Raw genomic sequence first — 23,677 nt, 5'->3', positions numbered from 1 at the left:
GATATTAACAAGTGCAGTTTCAGAGTCTTGTGGGCAGAGAAATAGTGAACCAATGGGTAATGGGATTGGGGAACCCAAAACATGGCTCACAACAATTGCAACAAGATCAACAACTGATGTGTAATTTGGTTGTTTAGCAATTAACATACAAGTATATGACCGGTCAACATAGTAGAGGGTTCGATGACTAGACCCACTTTTCGATTCTGGGATAAAGGACTCGTTTGATGAACAAGTGATGTCTACAAACTTTGGGAGAAGCCTAAACCGGGTATAGATGCGCTTCACAAACTTTAGTCTTTTAGCAACGGATTTAAGTGATCTTTGTAGTGTCAGGAAATCTGGATTTTGAAATCCAGACGTAAATCTAGAGAAATTGTTGACAACACTTGATACAGCAACCTGAAATGACCTACTTAACAACTTCAATCTGATGGCTGCCAATGAAACAGACCCAGCCTCTTCAAGAGTCTCAAGGTGTTCAACATAATCAAGCTCCTGGAAAAGAATTTAGGCTTTGAGAAAATAAATAAACTAAAGAAGAGTAGTTTTTTTCAATTGCTTATTACATAGAATAAGACTTCAAGCACAACAAAAAATATAGAGAGAGTGATTATGCATGGTTTGATTAGGTTTAGTACCTCCACAACAACATTAGAAAGCTTTCTTATGCCAAAGGCCAAACATAATCTCTCTGAAACATCACGATGAACAAACCTTAGCTTTAAAGAATCAATATAATTCACATATTGGGAGCCATGGGGATCTATATATACACAGGTATTTGGCCGAACAAGCCTGCAACCATCATCAGGGACAACCAATTCTGATTCCCAACCGTGTCTTTCTGATGTTTGCGGCTCTATGGTCTCATCACAGAGAAACTGCAGAAGTTCAATTACTGCGTGGAGTTCATTTGGATTAAGGCGATGGCAACCACAAGATTTATGAAGATTTGAAAGAATATTCGTTGCACAAGAAATAGATAGCATGTCCTCAACCCCAAGTTCTTTTAAAATCTTCACAAAAGGCAGGTAGTGTGAAGGAAGTTCGGATGCAAGTGGAGACAGGTTTATGCTCAGACGGGCAAAAAGAGAACCGGGAGCAGCTATCCGTGTTCCATTATCAGCTACAATGAAGGCCAATTGTTGCAACTCCAATATATCTGACATGAAGGGAAAAAAGAACATAATAACTGCCAAAGGTAAAACAAATATAATGTTTTCACATTTTATTTCTGAACCTGTGGAAGTTCGAAAACATGGAAGCACAGATTGTGCCTAATTTCATTTAACGAACTAATATATACACACACACACACAAACATGAATGTAAGGGTCACATATGTGGAAGTTAAAGTAGTCGGTACATTAAGCATGTGTTAAACAGTTGGTTTTGGATGGCGTCTAAGCGGTTATGGTAGTTAGCAGTTATTACACCGGTTAGTGTATGAACACACTGAGTGCTTGTGTATAAATAGGATTAGCGCGCGTGTGTGTAAAGAATGTAGGAATCACATTCCCTGTGATTTGTATATAAATCATCTTGTTTGTCTATCTTATTCTCAAATTCATTCTTATACGTATTTTATCTGTGAATACACTCACGTTTTGATACCAACAAAAATTAGAAATTACCTGTGGAAGATAATGTTTCCCAAATTTTGTCGAGATACTTGAGTACCTCAAAAGAAACTGTCTCAATGGTGTATACGCTCGACCCAGTAAAGCACGTCCCAGCCTGAAATGTGCATTGGCATGATAAGCATATACCGAAGAAAGATCGCATACACTGTGTATATAGTGTGTGTGTATATATAGTTCATACATTACCTGAAGGTGCTTTAGCACCATAGTAAAAGGAGGAGGGCTCCTGAGTTGAAGAGCTCCCCAAGAGTAGTCTGGTGGAACTTTGAAAAGGATGGGAGCAACGGTCCATGCAAGTGGCCAATCTTTCAACAAAATAGCGTCGCTGTATGAACAAAGAACTCTTGTAACTCCTCTCTTTCCAGTTTCTAAAGGGAAGCCTTTTTCTGCAGGAACGCATGCAATCTTGGCAAACACACCGCAGAAGTTGTGGTCATGCAGAAGAGCAGAATTTTCAAGTACAGTTTCGATAAGAGTTTCAGCCATGGACCAAATTTCCAAAGATACTTGGTTTGGAAAGTTTTCCCCTACATGCTTCATCATACTTTCGGCTCCAAGAAACTCTATTCTTCTGGCACAGTGGAGCACAGTATCAGCCTCGTGCGTGTTCCGGAGACCTGTATTCCTTAGTATACTAAGCCATGCATCTGAAACAAACCTCTCACCAGGAAACTTATGAGGCTGGCCAGAGAAAAGTGATGTTAATAGGGCATCGCCAGGATCAAACAGGTCTTTGGGTTTATACAGGTCTCCGTCAGCACTTGTCACGAAACCGGTCTCCTTTAGTGCTTCAATGACCGAAGAGTCTCGTTGGAGATCCTTCCAGCTAATGGACAGATATATCAATATGTCCTCCTGTTCAGATTTGGGCTTCGCTTCAAACCTCTCAAGGGCTCTCAGCAGTACAACAGCAGCAGCACCATTGTCACCAATTTCACGCCTTGGTGACTTGTTTGGTTGGTTAACCAAAAGTCGTTTCAAGCAAAAGCAACCCATGATATACAGCTATATCTCAAATTAAGAATACTGAAACTAGCTTTACGCTGTGTTCCAGAGATCTACTTAACAGGGGGAGGGGAGGGGAGGGGAGGGAAAATGGTGTTCCAGAGATCCACTTAACAGGGGGAGGGGAGGGAAAATGGGGTTTTTTTTGCCTGAAAATAGTCTTTCCAATTTGGAAAGACATGGAGGGGAGGGGAGGGGAGGGGAGGGAAGGGGAGGGATTTTTAACTCGGGAACACAGTGTTACAGTTCAATGCAAACTACACCAATCAGAATATAAGAATGAAGAACCAAATTCGAAAACAAAATTAAAAAGTTTAATGAGTGAAGAGATGGAGAACCACAATTAGTCAAACATACAAAATCAAAGAATGGAAAAATCTTTCAAAAATCGAAGAATGATCATCCATGCACCGATTGATTAAAGAGCGATGGATTGGAGGCTGGTGAATCACGATGAAGGCTGCTAAGAAAACAAATGCCTCGAATTATACTCGTTCACTCGCACTTGAAGCCCAAGGAATGGGTCGTGAAGCCACCCTATTAACAAGGCTTTAACCAACAAACTCCAAGCAAAGAAAAATAATTAATAAACTCCTAGCAAAGACAAATCACTAATAGATATTTAGGGGTAGGGACGGTTATCACTCATCACCCATTTATCACTTATTCACTTACAAACATCCAATCAAGTTCTGTCATGTCATCAACCATTACTCCATCACTTACCACATTTTTTAGTGAAATTCTCATCATTCACCACCACACCCAACAATTTCCCCCCAACCAACAATTTCCCTCACAACACTCAAATCATCACGCGTCAAAATGTTAACGCGATTTAATGTCCACGCGTTAAACTTATGGGGTGGCGGTGGTTTGTTCCACTCTTCCACGCGTTGAAAATGTTCATCACAGACAAATATGCCACCGCCCAGGTGGCTTTAAGAGAGGGGAAGATCCTCTAAGATGGGTTTTGGGTAACTAGATCTTGGAAGGATTGTGATTATGGTTATTTTGATGCTAAAACATTTTGGTGCTTACAAGTAAGGGTGTAAAAATGACATGTGACACCCATTTTGTTTTCTTAAAAATAAAATAAAATCTAATACAAAAAATTCAGTACAAAAAATATAGAAAAAAATCGAATTCAGAAAAGTATAATACAAAAAAATTTAACACAAAAAGTTCAGTAAAAAAATTAAGACAAAAAAAATTAAGCAAAAAAATGTAGTACAAAATTTCAACACAAAAATGTAGTACAAAAATCAGCACAAAAATGCTATATAGAGGGTGTTTAGGATTACTTTTTGAAATAATTATTTGATTATTGCGTTTTTAAACACAAATAATCTAAAAAATGTTTGAATGAAAAAGTGATTACCTGCCTTCAAAACGCAGTTTTGGATAAGCATGTACATACATGTTTTTTCAAATACAGTTTTGGAAACGCCAAATCTATTTTGAAAATGTATAATCTATTTTGAAAACGCAACACCAAACACCCCCCATAGAAGTGCAACACATTTTTGTGGGTTTTTTTATTTGTCATATTTTATACAGCAATATGGTACTTAAATTAAAAAAAAAAAAGACATTCGATTTTATAGCGAATTTTTTATAAAAAAAAATAATGCCGTATAAAAAAGTTATGAACGTTTTAAAAAATAGGGGTGGAATATGCATGTGAGGCGCATGTGAAGAGGAAAATGTCAAAAAATTGGATTTTCCAAAGATACATTAGACTAGTGGGTGTGGGGCTTTGGTTGGGGCGGGGATGCCAAGCAACGCTGGCTAACCCACACCTTGCCAAGCATTGGCTATGGCGTTGCCCCTCTAGCGTAGATTTGAAGCTTGGCGTGGGCCGAGGGGGGGGGGGTGTTTGAGGTGGGTGGCTAGCTTGGATTGGCCGGTGGCATATGGCCACTATATAAAAATATATAAAAAAAATATATGGCCACACTGCTTCCACACCCTACTTTTTTGGGGTGGTCTGGTGTAGCCCATACCCGCCACGTATCGAGCAATACCCCCAACCCAAGCCCCCCCCCCCCACACACACACACCCACCCACACACACACACACCAGTGCTCCTCTTTTTACCTACATTTTCATCTTAATTATTTATTTGAAAAATGAAAGGTTAAGATGGGTAGACATGCATATAAAAATGATAAGTTGTCTTTTACAGATCACTGCTGAAGTTCCTTGATACTCGACTTACAGCCACACCGTGCTGGCTAGAACCCACCTTAGTGAAGTTGATGTGGTTGGTTATTTTTTCTCACTGGTCTGCCTTTTTCATTCTTATTCTGTTTTGAAACTCATTATAGTTAAACTGGGATGATAGCGTAGCTGTTGGGGACGGTCCGTATTTCCAGGTGTTGATTTTAGAAAGCTTTCATTTTTTAAGATGATGGTGTTGCAAAATATTCTTGAAGTTTCTTTTTTTTTCATTGTAGGGCCGGGGAAATAAAAATAGTGGAGATAATTTCCATGTTGCCCCAAATAATGATCATTCACAAGAGTTCATCAGAGAAGATATTTGGTAATGTTTATGCTGGCTCAAGTTAGTCATATTACCTTACTCGTACTTGTTTTGTTTTATGCATTTTAAAATTTATTTTTTTTATATTTTTGAAGGAAACAGACTAGGTATGATGGATGGAGGTTAGATTGTGTACACGGATCGTGGAATATGTTTTATGAACCCGTCTGCAATTTCGCGGGCTGATCAACGCAAACCCAAACACATCGAGGATGCAAGTAGAGCGGTTGCAGATCGATTGTATAAAAGAAAGGGCAATGACATCATCCTATTGCCCTACAAATCTACAATCCTTGGTTTGATTTTCCTTTTAAATAAATATTCGTAAAGACCTATTATCTTAATTTATTTTGATTGAATTTTGGATTTTGAAGAAACCATTGGGTGTTGGAAGTACTAAACCTGAAAACAACTACCTGCTATTATCTTGATTCCTTACGGCCTAGAAGTGTCGATGAGCAGTTGAGGCAAATTATTGATACGTAAGTAATACAAATTATCATAATGGACGATTAAAGAGTTGGAATATACTTTGATATAATTTTGATTTTTTATAGGGCAATGGCCGTCTATGCTTTAGAAAGTGGTATCAACATAAGGGTTAAACTCGTATGGATTAACACTAGGGTAAGCACTTAATCCCTTATGTAAATTGTGATTGTAATGATATTGTAAACATTGACACCGTTTAGTTTGAACTTAAATCGCAATGGTTTCACATTTCTTGATATTTTTAATTGTGGTAGTGTCCACGTCAGCTAGGAGGTACTGAATGCGGCTACTATGTGATGAAGTTAATGAAGGAGATAGCTTACGAAGGAGTTGAAATACTTGACAATGATAATATAAGTTTAGGCATATTTTAGTCTGTATATTAGAGAAATATGTACTTATATATCCAAACAAATGCTTAAATTCATATATTATGATTAAAATCTGATTTTTAAGATTTATTTTATTTAATTGTTGTCTCAGGTTGGGAAAGGAGTAGAGGAATACTCGGCTGCGGATATGGATGACATTCGTGTAGATTGGTCGACTTATGCGGTTAACTCTATTTTTAAGTTATAAATCGTATTTTAGGTGTTGATAATGTATTGATAAACAATTCTTTTTTTGTTAACCTTAAAATATTTGTAGTATACTTGACAAATGATTATGTAAAGGATTGTTTTGGTATATATATATATATATATGTGTGTGTGTGTGTGTATTTGTTTTATGAAAAAGATTTATTGTTTTTTGTTATTATACATGTATCCAGGGCAAATTAGTAATTTTATAAAAAAATTATACAATTAAAAGCATGACACGCGTAAATGAATGTCATACGTATGTGTCATAAATGCTTGTCATGAATGTGTGTCATTAAAAAGTGTCATAAAATGAGTGTCATTAAAATGTGTGATAAAATGAGTGTCATAAAATGAGTGCCATGAATGTGTGTCATGAATGTGTGTCATTATTGCATGTCATTAAATGTGTGTCAAGAATGCGTGTCATTAAATGTGTGTCATTAAATGTGTGTCATAAAAACATGACACACAAATGCATGTCATGTTAATTTTATGACTCCTCAATCAACGACTCGCATTTGCGTGTCATAAAGACCTTTTTATGACACGCAATGCATGTCAAGAAAGGTGTTTTTTCTAGTAGTGCCTGTACGTTATCGTTGTGTTTATGTGACAATAAGCCATATCATTATTGTTGTATGCATGTCTTGCTGGAGACACGAGGGATACAAGAGATCCAGGTTGAGCTAAAACTCAACTCGAAAACTACAACTTAACTGTATAGTTTTAAATTTACAATTTTTTTGACTAATACTTGTGCTGTTTTGTACTAATCCACCTGACTGCATGACTGCATAAAATAAATGATGTATTCAACATTACTATGATGTACACGATTACTTGAACTTTTCTTAGCTTTTGACTTCCACATAATGTTGTACATTTCAAGACTACTTACTAAAATTTGTTAGGCGATTTGGCGTGGAGGCTCCACCAAGGAAGGGCAAGTGTCCCTAGCCTTGGGTGAGCTCACACAGTTTTTTGTTTGGAAATAAATTAGGATTTTAATTTACCCAACCCTAATGAGTAATGATCTTACTGGAAAAGAAATATTTTGTGCATCATATTCTCCATATTCATCCCTGATTCTCCTCTCAATTTACCCCTTATGTTTACACCATAGATTTAGAACTCCCTTGTATAGGTTCTAATTTTTGCCTATTTATGTTTTTTCCTTGGTATTGTAAACCATAGAGAAAACACACAAAACTGAGCATGCTTGATATCATCGATTTTATGATGGTATACGAGATTTTATGATGGTATACGAGCGGTCATAACCAGAAAACCAAACGCTACCAGTGTCCACTGTTCTTCGAACATGGCCGGCGACAAGAATGAAATCAACACGAAAACTGAAGGCGTTTTGGATGCGAGTTCACCACTCTACATCCATCCGTCTGACTACCCGAAACAACTTCACGTCAATGATAATCTTACAGATAGCAGCTATGTTGATTGGTCACAGGAGATACTTAACTTTCTGTTTGCAAAGAACAAAGTTGGGCTAATTGATGGAACCCTCAAGAAACCCTACAAGACTGCCATTGATTTCATGGCATGGATGCATGCAGATGCCATGGTGAAAGGTTGGTTAATTACCGCAATGGAAAAGGACAACAGAAGTAGTGTTAAATATGTTAGCACCAGTATCTGGAATGATCTTCTCAAAAGATTTTGTAAGCAAAGCGCCCCTAGGGCCAATGGATTAAAACAATCCCTTGCCACTATGAGGAAAGACGGTTCCTCTATTTCTTTGTATTACACACGACTACGCAGCCTGTGGGATGAAATTCATTCCGTGTTGCGAACCCCCATGCACCTGTAGCGGGTGTACGTGTGAAGAGGGAAAGAAATTAAGTGTACACATTGAAAAGGAAAAATTATACCACTTCCTAATGGGTTTGGATAGTGAGTTTTCAGTCATCAAAACTCAAATCCTTGCCCTAAAACCTACACCGAACCTGGTCGCCGCCTATCAACTCGTGGCCGAAGATGAGCGCCAAAGAATGATCTCTGCAAAAAAAAAAAAAGATCGGGACCTAAAACCATTGACCTAAAAGCTTATGCGCCTAATCAGCGTGATACAAATCGGCGAGACAAAGGTGTTTTGAAGGAACCAAAGCATGGAGAAGCAGTTGAGCACGGTGATTCGAAGAATCGAGCTGTATATCAGGGGTCTGGTCGATGTGCTTGAAGTAGTTTAAACAAATAAACTAAAATAAACCTAAATTTAGACTCAACTAATAATAATCTAGACTCTCTAACTTGACTAAACTACTCACCGGCAAGTGAACCGATCGACTCTAGTAAAGAAAAGCAAGTCCGGATGTCAAACCCACAAAGACTCTAATTAACTGCGTTAACGACTTTATTTAGACTGACACTGACACAACTTAACTATTTTTGTGTTTTGAGGGGGGGGGGGTTACTAAAAACCTAGAATTTAAATTAAAATAAAACTAGACTGTGACACGAACAAGAACTAAGGTTTAATTCACTAGAGATTAACGACTACATAGGCTTGAATCCAGTTTAACTAGGAATGGAATTCTAACGGGACTATTGTGGTATGGGACCGGGATCGTAAAGTACAAAACCCTATGGTATCTCATGCTAAGACCTCCCGACCCTTCTCAGGAAGAAACCTAGGAAACCCTACAAGGTTGTCATGAACACCGGTTGTTAGACTTCCTCTCAGTCCTCTAATGTCTCTAGAGGTGCCCTAATATGACAATCTACCTCTCAGCTCGAAAGTCTAAGACAATCCTAGATTCTAACTTGGTTTAATAGACACATGTACGATTAGGGAACTAAGACCGACTTCTCTCAAAACCTATCTTAGCTTTATATCGCACCAAGACCTACTAACTAACTCGAGCCTCTAAGCGACAAGTTAAGCAGAATACTTAGGTCTAATTGTATTTTAATTACTGTTTCTAAGGCTATCGGCCGATTTACCCAAAGATCACCCGAACCCGCAAAGATACGAATAATCAACACAAATTCATTATGTGAAAGACATCCACCAAAATTTATGTGAAACAGCAAATAATCAACAATCAAATCTAAATACGCATACGCACCAAATTAAAGGTTCTAGAATCATTTACTTTCAAAGATCAATCCATAACCAAACAATAGAAAATCGTTAAAAATCCAAACTTTATTAAACTATCATCTAACCTAGGTAGTAACAAAGGTTTAAGCCTGAAAACATGATATCTAAAATCAACAAAATAAGTTCAAAACAAGAATTCATCATTAAAGTATCGAAACAAGAAAATAATGAAAACCGGGAGATAAGACCCGAACAATCTTCTTTCCTATGCTCCGAGCTTCGACCGGATGATTCTTGCAAGCCAAAGTACTCCGGAAACCTCGAAATCTGCTCTGAAAATCGCCTATGGGTTCTTGAGTTCGTAACTAGGGTTAATGATTAAGTTTCTTGGGATTTTATACTTAACCCTAGCAATTAACAAATAAAACTCGAACAAACACCACGTCGTGTCGCGCGACGGGTAAAAGTCTTTGCTGTGGCGTGCCGCGACAATACAAAATCCAGAAATTGTTATTTAAGTGGTGGCGCTACGCCATGGGTGTATGGATTCTTGGTGGCGCGACGCGACGGCAAAAAATTCACAGACTTTTGTGTTTTTCTCCAGCTTCAGCTCTCCAAATTCTCCAAAATAATTCTAACTCTTTTAAAACTTGCTTCGAGACTTGGTGTTTCAGCATTGTAGCTCGTTTTTGCTCAATTTCCAGCAATATTAAGTACCAAGACCTGCAAAACTCAAATTTATGAATAGTACGCACATTCTAACTAAAACGGAACTAAAATTAACGGGAAATTGTACAAACTATACACGAATAAAGGATGTATTTTGCAATACATCAAATATCCCCACACTTACTTTTTTTCGTCCTCGAAAAAGAATTATGCAACGGAATCATAGATGAATAATCACTAGGGTCAAAAGCATATGTATATTTTTGTAAAACTAAAACTTGCGTTAGCCGCAATTGCGAATATACTTGTCCCTTTAAACCCGAATCCAATCTCAAGCCCTTATCATGTGAATTTAATTTAAGTGTCGTCAGTCTACCTAGGGTCTCACGCTAGAATCTACAGTCCACCTACTCCCACCTCAAGCTTATAGAACTAAAGGAACTGTCACAACACAACCGATAGCGGAATCATCGGGGCGCGGCACTGAGCGAAACAGATTGTTCAGAAGTTTCCACAACAACTATTATTACAAACCCAGTTATATGATACGTCCCATACCGTATCCCGAATAAATAAACAAGTTATCATAGATACAACTAAACAAATAACACTGTTCCGACAACTCAGATTCAATTTATTACAAACCAAATGTTTAAAAGTACTGCCCAGAGTCATTAAGACTCATCTGGACAAGATCTACAGACAACTAATGCCATAGATGCTTGATCAGACAACTCCAACGGCTCCATGGCTATAGTTTATTCGCTTCTAGAGACCCCTAGGTAGGCTACGACCTACAACTGCTAGATGGGCTCTAAAGCTTTATTATTGCCTCGCTTTCCTAGCAAGCTAACACCTTAAACACCTGTCACATACGTTAAAATAAAGTCAATACATAAAATGTAAAGGTGAGCACACAAGTTTGATAATAGCATATACACTTGGAATAGTTTTCGCATAACCAAGCACGTACACAGAGGAAAACGATGCATGTTAATTATCGGCATGGGACCATCGGTACCAACGACTGCGGGTTGACTGTCCGAGACAGTTCGCAATACATGATTACCACTGTAATCCATGCAAGTAGATTGTCCTTAACAACCCCGTGTGAACGGGTGCTGAGTCCAAAGTATAGTACTATGTTGCTAAGGCAGGTAGATAGCACTCCACGTGTAAACATAATAAACAACAATCATATAGTCAAGTAGCACATGCAATTCAGTTAGCGTTCAAATAGTTTGTGTTTGAGTGTGATTTGATAGATAACGTATGTAACACCCCAAAAGTGCTAAAAGCAAAAAGGGATCGAGTATACTCACAGTGATTTGGTTATGGATTGAAGGGAGCGCTAAGAGTAGGTTAGCCTGAATAGTTCGATAGCATAACGATGAGTAACTCGGAAGTACAAAACAAGTGATATTGGATCGATTGGTCCGGTCGATCGGACAACAGGTTCGATCGGACGGGCCGTTCGTTCGGTTTGAAAGTCCGTTTGAACAGTCCAGTTCGATCGGCCGGTAGGCTCGATCGGCTGGTCCTTTCGAGTGGATTGTTTCTTCCTTTAGGAAAGGATGTGTTTGTGTATGATGGTTTGAACTTTTGAAGTTTTTGCAGCATTATCAGGACACATTGAAGTATCCTTACCTTTCAAGTCGGTCGATCGAACGGTCCGTTCGATCGGTTAGCCCAACCGATCGGTTAGTCACTCAATATAGTCCCTTGGCAAGGTGTCACTCGATCGGGTGGCATGCTCGATCGAGTGGCACTCCAATGCTTTGAAAATGGTTAAGTGTTGAAGCATAGTATCTCATGATCCGAAGAGTAATGTTACAAATCGAGTGGTAGGTTCGATCGAACATCACCTCGTCAATACCATAATCCATGAATATGTGAGTAGTTGTGGGCCATGTGTCAGCCGATCGGTTGACCCGGTCGGTCGGCTGGGAAGTCCGTTCGGTTGGGCTGTTCGTTCGAACAGCCTAACCGTTCGGCCAGCGTTCCTGACCTGGTTGGCCTATCATCTAACACTTGGCTGTTTTGATTACTTTTGGTATGATTTTGAGGTATTTTTGACAACGAGTTAAACCATAAAACTTAGGTTCTTACTTGTTTTACTGGTTCGGGCAGGAATCACCCAAGTCCGGTCAGTAAACTGTTCGGAACGGTAGTTCAACGTTTGACCCGAAATCGGTGAACCTCGTAGTTAGAATCCGTACCTTGAACCATGTGATAGTTTAGAATGATTTGTGAGTTGGTTCAAGCTCCGTTTCTACCGGTTCTGGAGTGTTGAGTGTAAAAGAGTTGAAAGATGGTTGGAAAATCCGTCTTTCAATCTTTTCCACCGTGAAATGTTAAGATCTTTGATAGATTTTAGTTCGTTTATGTGGAAATCGGCTAGATCTAAGCTAATCATGGTTGAATGATGCCAAAACATGATGTTCTTGAAGAACACCATGATGACATCACCCAAGAACACCTAGATCTTGGTGATTTCACGGTTAGAATCCAAGTTTTGAAAGATAGAAAGGTGTAGAATCATTAAATGAACAAGATCGTACAAGATTTAGAGTGAAAACTTACTGGATTGGGGAGAAATCTGAGAAAAGATGAAGAATAGGAGTTGGTCGGTCAGAACTTTTCAAAAGTGGAAATGAAGACAAGGACAGCCCTATTTATAGGCTTTCCAAAAGAGGAAAGGTGCAACCGATCGGCCAGGCTCCTGGTCGAATGGGCTGCTCGATCGAACGGCATGTTCAATCGGCTAGCCTGTTCGATCAGTGATCCTGTTCGATCAGGAAGCCTCTTTTTGAGGGTTTTGCGACGATTTTTGATATTTCGATTTCGACGAGCGATGATTTGAGTATGATAGAGTTCCTAATCAAATTACTTTTAATCCCAACTACTATATCTAACACATAAGCATCCTTACTTCCCATTTTGGTTCGATTTCGATTGAGTTCGATTACCCTTCGACTTTTGATTTGATTCGACTGATTCACCACACATAACAACGTAGGGTAAACATGCACAAGTAACACATAAGGCACACACACACACATATAAAAGTACCAAAATTTGCATAACTCGAGATTTGAGTTTGCGGATTGGATGATTAGCTTGATTATTGATTGATTAACTTTATCGCATTGTTACTTCCTATTATTCAAAGTCGATTATCGATTCGCATTCGCTTAACATTCGATTCATTTTGATTATACAACACTTACTCCACATAATACAAAAATTAAAATAGAATAATTCCAATAACAGTCAACATTTGACTTTGACTTTGATATTTGGAAAACATGGGGTGTTACAGGAACAATCACTTGACCAATTCCCAACCGTCTTATATCAAAACCAAGAGAATTTACAATCAAAATTTTTTTCTTTTTCCATTTTTTCGCTTTTCTTTCTTCTTTTTTTTTTCTTTCTTTCAATGAGCGTAGACATTGCTTTCCCTAACCAAGAGGCAATCCGGCTGTAGAGTCGCTATCCCCAACTTGGATTACTTAGGCTTCAGTACTTTTTACTTTTCTTTGCAAGGTCGATTTCACACATCCTAGCGGTAATCCGGTTGTAAAGTCACTATCCCTAACCCAGACTACATAGAAATGCGCTACTTTCATTCAGTTTCTAGCTCATTATTTTTTCTATTTTTGCATGATCACAAACTCTAACGGTTGTAACTTATAAAGGTGTCCCTTATACTATTATCAGCAGTTTCAATATCCCATATCTCCCAGGCGAAAACCTACTAATAGACCGACAATTAAGGTGTATTAACTCAAAGGAACTTAAAACCAAACCCGGGCCTATCCACATACCCCTAACTAGACGCAAGATCGATTTATTTTAACTCATATTATTATTATTATTCGAGCCCAAGCAAAAATTCAACTTTTCTATCATTTTCCGTTTTAATATGCAGACTTCTCATTTCAAAGGACATTTTTCTGATTTTTCATTTTTTTTGGATTTTTTCAATTTTAGTTTTTTTTTTTTTTGTATTTTTCATATTTAATGACTCGATTATTTACATGTATCCCATCCCCATACTTAAGGATTGCATTGTCCCTAATGCAAGAGCGGAAATACGACTCAAAACTACCTAAACACTAAAAACGATAACTAAAGACGAAATAAATAAATAAAATACAAAAGAATACAAGGGAAACGACTTAGCTGATATGTGAGACTGTCAAAGTGCCAGTCATTTCCACATAAGCCCTCCAATTCGAAACGCGCTCAGCAAACAACTCCTAACCTTAGACACGCGAACGAAAGCGGCTAAACATCAACCTATCAATCAACATCACAAACTAGCAAAACATATCATATATATATATATCATCAAAATATCAGCAGTTCAACCACATACCAACCCAACCTTCCCAACCAACTTGTTTAAAGTGTATCAATATTAGTACAGACCAACTAACGAGGATCAAAAACAACATAAAAGTAAAAAATCAAACAAAAGATATAGTCAGGTGCTGCTTCTGCATCCTCGCTATCCCCACACTAGTCCTCGTCACTGTCCTCCTCCTGCACAGCTGCACCAGCATTGCTCTCACCAAACACACTGAATGGAGGATCCGGATCAAACCTCGCACCAGCACCAGCCGGGCCCTCCTGCTGCCTTGGCTGAAAGAAGTCTGGGATCCTCATACTGTGTGTAGCCATCATGTAATGAAGAGCATAATCCTGCCTCTCCTGACCCAACTGAATCGCCTCAATCAAATGCTCCAACCTGTCAAATCTATACTCGAAATAGCCGGAGAGTGACTGCAACGTTAGAGGCTCAGGTGGAGGCTGCCTCCTCGGATATTGGTGTGCTGATAGCTCGTGTCTGCGTAGTGGCCACTGTCGGTGTGTGGGGTCAATCTGAAGCATCACATCCTCAGCCGGATGTCCCTCTGGCGGCTGCACCTGTGGGCCCTGCCTGATCGGCTCCCAGCCGTAGCGCTCCGTCCATGACACTACACCCGCCTGCTGCAACTCTCTCAATCCAAATGTCACCGTCTTGGGCCCCTCGTGTAGAAATTCGGGGATATACTTGGTAAACACCCCCAAATTTCGTGCAATCCGAGTAATATAGGGACCATATCTAAACCAGCACGAGGACCACCTCTACGACCTCTACTAAACGAATCTGCTAATACTGTAGCCAAGTTCATCTCCCTATTCTCTACCCGACACATGAGAATGAATAGCTCTATCTAATTGGCCTTGTTCTCCCCAGATTTCCAACCCACCAGTGTAGTAGACAAAATCTTCAACGCATACCTGTAAATTGGGTTACGAACCGAAGTGATCAGGTTCGTAGTAAAGAACGGGTGGTCGGAAATCGTCTTCCAAAAATTCCACAACTTAGTCGCACCAACACTGTAATCCCTCACAGTCGAATAAGCACCCCTCAAACTAGTAATAAACTCCGGCCGCTTCACTTCCTCCTCAGTATAAAACCCCGACACTATGGCAAACCTCACACCATATTCGTCTCATAAACCTGCCTACCTAAGCTGTTATCAAACTTTCCCTCTTTGTGCACTTATCAAACTTTCCCTCTTTGTGCACCCATGTGCTATGAAACTCTAGCACTAACTCCTCATGCTGAGGCTGTGTACACTCCAACGCATCTGTCAACTTTGGACCCAAAAAGTCCAACACTCCTGTCTCGAGCCTATCTTCTCTAACCAGATCCAGTCTATCACCCTATGCTGAAGTAGATCAGTAGTCTTAAATTTATCATATTTGTTCCACTATGGTGTACTCGGCTCAAATTTCAGTATCGGGTGATCGGCTCTACTACATTTCCTATCCGGAATAACATTACAGGACGATTGATACTCGATCTTTCTCAACTTAGGATCATCGGCAGCTATCTGAATGATCGGTGTTTCTTGTGGGACCGGGTCTTGCTGGGGTGGATCCTGTTGCGGTGCTGACTGACCCGCACCTGTCTTTCGCACCCTACCTTTGCGAACTGCTCGCCATGTCTACAAAACAGATATAATCAAGACAAAACAAGCAGACAATCAGTAATAACAAACTATTTTTGGTATTTTTCATTTTTATAATTTTTTTTGAAATTTTATATTTTTTTGGATTTTTATAATTTTTTTTTCGAAAAAATAGAATAGCCGTATAGCATTTCATTCGCGGCTAATTCTGAAACAAACGGGTTACCTTTTACAATTGCTAAGTGATAGTTAAACTCACCCGAATGGAGATTGAGTACGGGCGAGCTTAAATCACTTATACGTGCAAGTAAACCCAAACACAACTAACTACGACTCAAACTAGGCTAACACGACATAAAGACACTAACTTGGACTCAATGTACACTACCCCCCCCCCCCCCCCGGCACTTTAATTGTCCGCAATTAAAATGAGTGCCTATCAATCTGTCATTGACGTCCAAACTTGCTTAAAAATCAGCGATTTATTAGTTTGAAAACAAATTTAGCATTGAAAAATTCCGCCTAGTTAAAGGAGGTTTTGATCTTTGCAAAAATTCCGTTTCAATGCGCAAGCTTGGAACTTTATGTGTCAATATCCCTAAACCATTCAATCATCAAGCAAAACAAGTTCCATAACTAACCCGACAAACATATCCACCCCGAAACCAAACCACAAACCAATACCAAAATTGAGTGTGAACCACATGAAAGTTGAAAACTTTAGTGTCGCCTTAATGAAATGGGTCAAAACGGATGTTGTAAATCTGAATTTATGTTCAAAAATTACCCAAACGCATCCCCACACTTAATGTTAGTAAACCCTAACCAACGATATGATGAGTATTGTAATCAAACCCCAAACCGAATCATCCGCAACTGATTCTCTGCTAAAATACACAAATCATACCCAAACCACAACCTAATTTTATCACTAATATGACCCAAACCTTAAGCTCAACAAAAAACTAACCCTAAAATCAACATTAATCTAGCTAAAAACTAGAATATAAGACTCAAAGTACAAAGAATACCAGAGAAACATACCTGAGAACTGAAGGAAACACGAAAAACTAGGAAAAATCTCGGTTGAACAGTAATCCCCAGGTGGTCTTCGATGTGAGGGTGAAGTATGTGGATTTAATGGTTGGAATCGGGTTTGAGATTGTTATATGTGAGATGGTAAGGTGTTTGGCAGTGAGAATGGAAGAAATCGATGGAACTATGGTGGAAACCGGCGATGGAGATGGTGGAATAAGGGATATCGGAGGGTGGGTGAAGGAGATAAGGGTGTTATGTTTTGGGAATAGAGCTGGTGGAAAAGAAAAAGGGTTTTAAACGATTTGAGCCCGTCGCGCGGCGCCACGATGAAAGAGGTAGGCTGTGGCGTAACGCCACAGCATGGTTCAGATAAGGGGGGGGGTTCAGGTTATGGGGGTTCAAACGGTTTCATGACCCTAGGGGTCGCGTAGCGCCACAATGATGATATTTTGTGGTGGCGCGACGCGACGGTGTTTTTTTGACAGTAGATTGCGCAATTTTTTAAGTTTCATGACTTAGAAAAATTTCTAAGTCTTACCATTCCTTCCCAAAACCATCCCAAAATTTTTCTAAGTGTCGAGACTTACCTGGAGTGTCGTTTTCCTTGCAAATTCAGCTCCTTAACGGTATGATTCCTGCAAAATTACTCAAACACACAAAACAAACACACAAAAAACCACGAAATATACTAAAAATTAACGAAATGTACAAACGGTACATACTCTACAAATGAAGCTTTTCTCAACCCATTGTTCGGTGAAGGTGGGTGTGTCCTCTAGAGGAATTTCTTCCTCCTCGGTAGTATCAATGGGACCTCCCAAGTAGTGTTTCAATCGATGACCATTTACATTCCACGCACCTTTATCAACTTCGTTATTTAACTCGACGGTACCGTATGGAAACACAACCTTTACCACATACGCTCCGGTCCATCTCGATTTCAACTTCCCCGCTATCAATTTCAATCTTGAATTGAATAAGAGCAATTTATCACCTACCTTAAACTCCTTCAACCTTCGCAACCTCCTATCATGCAACGCCTTAGTCTTTTCCTTGATACTCCAAGATCGTTCATAGGCGGCATCCTTTAGAGCCTCTAATTCATGGATTTGGAAGAACCTCCTTCTTGCAGCTTCGGTAAAGTCGAAGTTAACAGTTTTCAATGCCCACAAAGCTCTATGTTCTAACTCCACCGGAAGATGGCACGCTTTTCCATACACAATTATGAAGGGTGTGGTTCCTGGCGGTGTTTTGTAAGCGGGGCGGAATGCCCATAATGCGTCGTCGAGCTTTTCCGACCAATCCTTTCTACTTTTTCCTACCATTTTTTCTAGGATTCTCTTCACCCCTTGGTTTGCATTCTCTACTTGGCCACTAGTTTGCAGGTGGTATGCGGTAGAAAGACGGTGAGTGACACCGTAGCGCGCAAGTGCCTTTTCCATGGCGGAATTGCAAAAGTGCGTACCACGGTCACTTATGATAGCTTTAGGAACTCTGAAACGTGTGAATAACTTCCTAAGAAATCTCACCACCACTCGGGCATCATTAGTAGGCAAAGTTGAGCTTCCACCCACTTTGAGACATAGTCAATGGCCACGAGGATGTACCTATTCCCACTCAATGAGGGAAAGGTCCCATGAAATCAGTACCCCAAACGTCAAAGACTTCAAGAACTTGGATGGGATTTGGGGGCATTTCATCCTTGGATGAGATGTTTCCGGTATGTTGGCAACGGTCACATGTCCTAACGAACTCTATGGCATCTCTAACTACCGTTTGCCAATAGAAGCCACTATCAAAAACCTTTTGTGCAGTCACATTTGGCCCGTGATGGCCTCCCGTTAAACCCTCGTGCACATGTCTAAGGATGTCCATCACATCCTCTTTTGAAACACATCTCCTAAGCACTCTATCACCACCTATCCTGAAAAGGTACGGGTCATCCCAAATGTACTTCCTAGCATCGCTAAGAAGCTTGTTCTTTTGTTGGTAGGACATACCCTTCACAATATCGTTGGTCGCTAAATAATTTCCAAATCCGAAAACCATGGCAAACCCTCTACCTCAGCACTAACAAAGTCTATGGTTTCATGAGGAAAAGTGTCTCCTACTGAATCCTTACGAACCTCCTCTCTCTTAGGATCCTCTAAGCGTGACAAATGGTCAGCGGCTACGTTTTCCGCTCCCTTTTTATCCTTAATTTCGATACAGAACCCGGAGAGCAAAAGAATCCATCTAATGAGGCGTGGCTTTGCGTCTTTCTTTTGGAAAAGAAAATGCAAAGCGGCGTGGTCGGTGAACACGGTGGTTTTGGAAAGCACAAGATATGAGCGAAATTTATCAAACGCAAACACTACGGCTAAGAGCTCTTTTTCCGTGGTAGTGTAGTTCTCCTGAGCATCATTTAAAGTTTTACTCGCATAGTAGATTGGATGAAAATGTTTATCAACTCTTTGACCAAAAACCGCACCTACGGCATAATCACTTGCATCGCACATGAGCTCGAAAGGCAAACTCCAATCGGGTGAAACAAGGATAGGGGCGCTAATGAGTTTTTCCTTCAAAAAATCAAAAGCCTTGATGCACTATTCGTCAAAGATGAAAGGTACATCTTTCTCTAGAAGTTGGGTCATGGGGCGCGTAATCCTAGAAAAATCCTTAATGAAACGCCTATAAAAACCTGCATGACCTAGGAAGCTACGAATAGACTTAACACTAGTAGGTGGAGGCAATCTACTTATGGTATCTATCTTGGCCCTATCCACCTCTACCCCTCTCTAGACACCTTATGACCTAAAACTATCCCATGCGTCACCATAAAGTGACATTTCTCCCAATTTAGCATAAAGTTTGTCTCTATACATCTCTTAAGCATCCTATCAAGATTGAGAAGACATTGATCGAAAGTGATACCATAAACCGAGAAGTCATCCATGAAAACCTCCATAGAAGTCTCAAGCATGTCTTGGAATATAGCAACCATGCATCTTTGGAAAGTAGCCGGAGCGTTGCATAACCCGAAAGGCATGCGGCGATACGCATAAGTGCCGTAAGGGCATGTGAACGCCGTTTTATCTTGATCCTCCGGGGAGATTGGGATCTAAAAATAACCCGAAAATCCATCGAGAAAACAATAGAATTGTTGACCCGCTAGACGCTCCAACATTTGGTCAATGAATGGCAAGGGGAAATGGTCTTTCCGGGTGGTGTCATTCAACTTCCGGTAGTCTATGCACACACGCCAACCGGTAACGGTACGAGAAGGGATTAATTCGTTCTTTTCGTTCATGATCACCGTCATCCCACCTTTCTTTGGAACAACTTGGGTCGGGCTAACCCATGGTGAATCGGAAATAGGGTATATCACCCCGGCATCTAACAACTTGAGCACTTCCTTCTTAACAACCTCTTGCATGTTCGGATTTAGGCGCCGTTGAGGTTGCACCACCGGCTTATAGTCATCTTCCATGAGTATCCGGTGGGTGCAATAGGCGGGGCTTATGCCCTTAATATCCGAAAGTCGCCATGCAATGGCTTCCCTATTCTTTCTCAACACCTCTAACAACCTACCCTTCTCCCCCTCCTCTAACTTAGACGAAATAATGACGGGAAAATCGGACCCCTAACCTAAGAAAGCGTACTCTAAGTGCGATAGGAGAACCTTAAGCTCTAATGGGGCGGGTTTCTCTATAGGTGTACTCTCAATCTCACTTTTTACTTCACTCAACTCTAGCACTTCGGGGACCCACTCGATCTCTTCTCCTTCCTCACTCTCACTCACAACTTCCTCTACTTTCTCAACTACCTCATCCAACTTACCCTCCACTAAATCGGCTCCACTAATATAGTCAAAGCAATGGTAAACACATGATAAGAAAGACTCTATGAAATAGACCGAATGACAAGAACTACTAAGATCATCGGAACCACTAGGGTGTTCCATGGAACGTGCTATCTCGAAAGTGACTCTCTCCTCACCGACTTGGAGTGTGATTTTACCGTCGAATACATCGATGATAGCCTTGGCGATACACAAGAATGGGCCTCCTAGAATGATAGGAACCTTCTCATTGACTTCCATATCAAGAACGACAAAGTCAACGGGAAAAACGAATTTATCCACTTTAACTAGAAGGTTTTCGATTATGCCACGTGGATACTTCACTGATCTATCAGCTAGGGATAAAGACATACGTGTAGGGGATAACTCTCCTAGACCTAACCTCTCATACATGGAATATGGCATGAGGTTTATACTCGCTCCTAAATCGGCTAGGGCCCTACACTCGGTATCACTCCCAAACAAGCATGGAATGGTAAAAAGGCCCGGATCCGTCAATTTTTCCGGGACCTTGTTCATGTTGGTGCACTACATCTGTTGATTCCGTCTAGGTGTCTAGGATCAGGTCTTACATTGTATTGTATAGCATAGGGCACGAAATATGAGAAAACGGGAGTCTGTATAGGTTTTATATGCTAGGATCGCTCATAGGGTCATGAGGTGCTTGGATCGCTTATTTGACACATGGGGGCCGCTTATGTGGACATAACTGGACCGCTCATATGAACATGTGACATATGAGCGGACCCAGTAGCCTATATATAGTTGTTGTCTGAGCGATCCTCACGAGAACTTCCTTGTATTCCATGTCGAAGCTCTGCCGGTGTGAAGATTGATCTGTAAATCGTTTCAAATCAGTAAAACAAGAAGTTAGAAGGAAGAACAAGCTATATCAACTTGCATTTCTTATTATTCCGCATCTGAAACGCAAGAGATAACCTCTGAACGACTCCTTCGGGTCAATAAACGATCCTACAAGTGGTATCAGAGCTTGGGAGGAGGTTTTCTGCAGATTGTAGCTGTTTTTCACTGTTTCTTCTCACTTCTACACCTTCTTTTCTCATTTCGGGAAGATTTCACGGTTGAATTTTGTTCAAAATCTCACTGACTGTGCATAATCATACTTAGACAAACCCTTGGAAGTTTCAGGCCGAAATGCAGCTTAAAAACAGGTCAAAATATGTTCGGTATGTGAACCGCTCGAAGTGACGTCATTGTGCACCGCTCAAAATTGATAGTTTGAACCGCTCGTAGTACAATCTTGGACCGCCCGTAAGACAGAATCTGGACCGCTCGAATTTACAGTTCTGAACCGCTCCAAATATTAATTTCTGAACCGCTCGTAATTCAATTTTGGACCGCTCATAATTCAGTTTCTGGACCGCTCGTAATTCAGTTCCTGGACCGCTCGAAAGTCAATTTCTGGATCACTCCATAGACTCATTTGTGGATCGCTCTTTTGGATCAGTTTGGACCGCTCGTTAGTTTATCTTCTGGTTCGCTGATTTGTTTAGTGTTGGATCGCTCTTGTGTCATCTGCATTGAAAAACGTGTTAAGTCAACATGAATTCCGAGTTTTACAACGCTTTTGCTACATCGACCACTCCAGCCGCAATAGGTCAAGCAATGAATTTAGAAAATGAGACGGGAACGACTCAAAAGCCCCCTAGATTGATGAGCATTGAGGAGTACTATGGGTGGAAAGATAGGTTTGAAAACTGGGTTCAAGCAAATCATCTCAGATCATGGGAGTGCATATTGAAGAAGTATACATTACCTCGAACAGAGTTGCAAGTTATTAAAGAGATATCCGAGTTTACTGAGCAAGAACGGGCAATGTATAGAGCCGAGAAAATGATGATCAGTTTGTTGCAGCAGGCGATTAAAGAAGATATATTCATTTTGTTACAACACGACAAAACTGCTAAGTCGATTTGGGATGCATTAAAAGTAAAGTTTGAGGGAAGTGAAAACATGATTAAAAGCAAGAAAGCTTTGTTAAAGAAAGAGTTCGATCTGGTTAGCAGTTTGCCAGGAGAGGATACTAAAAAGCTAATTGAAAGATATTGTCACCTAGTGCGATCGTTATCAATGTTAGGAGTTGAAAAAGGTCGTGAGGAATGGGTGGATAAGTTAGCTGATGCGTTACCTCAGAAAGAGTGGGGAACGTATTTGATGATCTTGAAGAATACGGGTGTGTACGATGGGCTAACTATTTCACAGTTTATTGAGAAAATTGAGAGCCAGGATCTTGAACAGCAAAAGATCGTGAGAATGAATAGTCCGAGTGGTCAACAGGATGTGAAGATGTATTATCGGGGTAGCATTCCAGCAACTGAGTCTGAAAGAAGTCCGAAAATTCAAACCGCTTTCAGTGCTGGTGATTCATCTGAGAAAGTTGATCAGGGTTCAAACAATAATAGCAGCGGGTTTTCATCATTTCCGAGTGTGAATCCGAAAGAGACTAATACTGGTTTTCAGTCTCAGAGTACAAAAACCGGAAACGGATATGTGATTCAGTGCAACATAGCTCTTAACCTTCCAGAAGGCCAAAGTTTCTCTGAAGACATTGCGAAAGACCACATGGCACTTCTGGGTTCAGTTTTGTTATCCTATGAAGGTCTTGTTGCTGGTCGTATCGGAAATCCTATGCTCACCAAAGAGGATTACGATCAAATAGACGCCGAGGAAATGGAACTCATGGATATCAAATGGTGTCTCGCAAGTGTTCTTCGTCGAGCTGAGAAATTCAAAACCATTACCGGGAGAAATGACTTTCTAGATGCTCATGTTTCTACTTTAGGTTTTGATAAATCTATAGTTACT

The 23,677-nt window shown here is 40.2% G+C and overlaps 1 protein-coding gene and 1 long non-coding RNA gene across 4 annotated transcripts; both read left to right on the top strand.

Annotated features, from left to right (window-relative positions):
- The first annotated feature begins 4,799 nt into the window (after positions 1-4,799).
- Positions 4,800-6,366, top strand: LOC110870966. Of its 3 annotated transcripts, none has more exons than XR_004864867.1 (4): positions 4,800-5,197; positions 5,293-5,679; positions 5,755-5,824; positions 6,173-6,366. It is a non-coding gene; the product is annotated as an uncharacterized LOC110870966 (long non-coding RNA). The 3 variants fall into 3 exon arrangements; XR_004864866.1 differs by having other exon boundaries at positions 5,944-6,366; XR_002553387.2 differs by lacking the exon at positions 6,173-6,366 and having other exon boundaries at positions 5,293-5,493; positions 5,572-5,679; positions 5,755-5,774.
- Positions 6,367-7,594: 1,228 nt separating this feature from the next.
- On the top strand, positions 7,595-8,101 carry LOC110869765. The gene has a single exon (XM_022118987.1). The coding sequence runs from the start codon at positions 7,595-7,597 to the stop codon at positions 8,099-8,101; it is 507 nt and encodes a 168-aa protein (XP_021974679.1).
- The last annotated feature ends 15,576 nt before the right edge of the window (positions 8,102-23,677 follow it).

This window comes from Helianthus annuus, chromosome 8, assembly GCF_002127325.2.
Source record: "Helianthus annuus cultivar XRQ/B chromosome 8, HanXRQr2.0-SUNRISE, whole genome shotgun sequence".
NCBI lineage: Eukaryota > Viridiplantae > Streptophyta > Magnoliopsida > Asterales > Asteraceae > Helianthus > Helianthus annuus.
The sequence above is the reverse complement of the archived record's forward strand: the minus strand, read 5'-3'. Positions and strand labels throughout refer to the sequence as shown.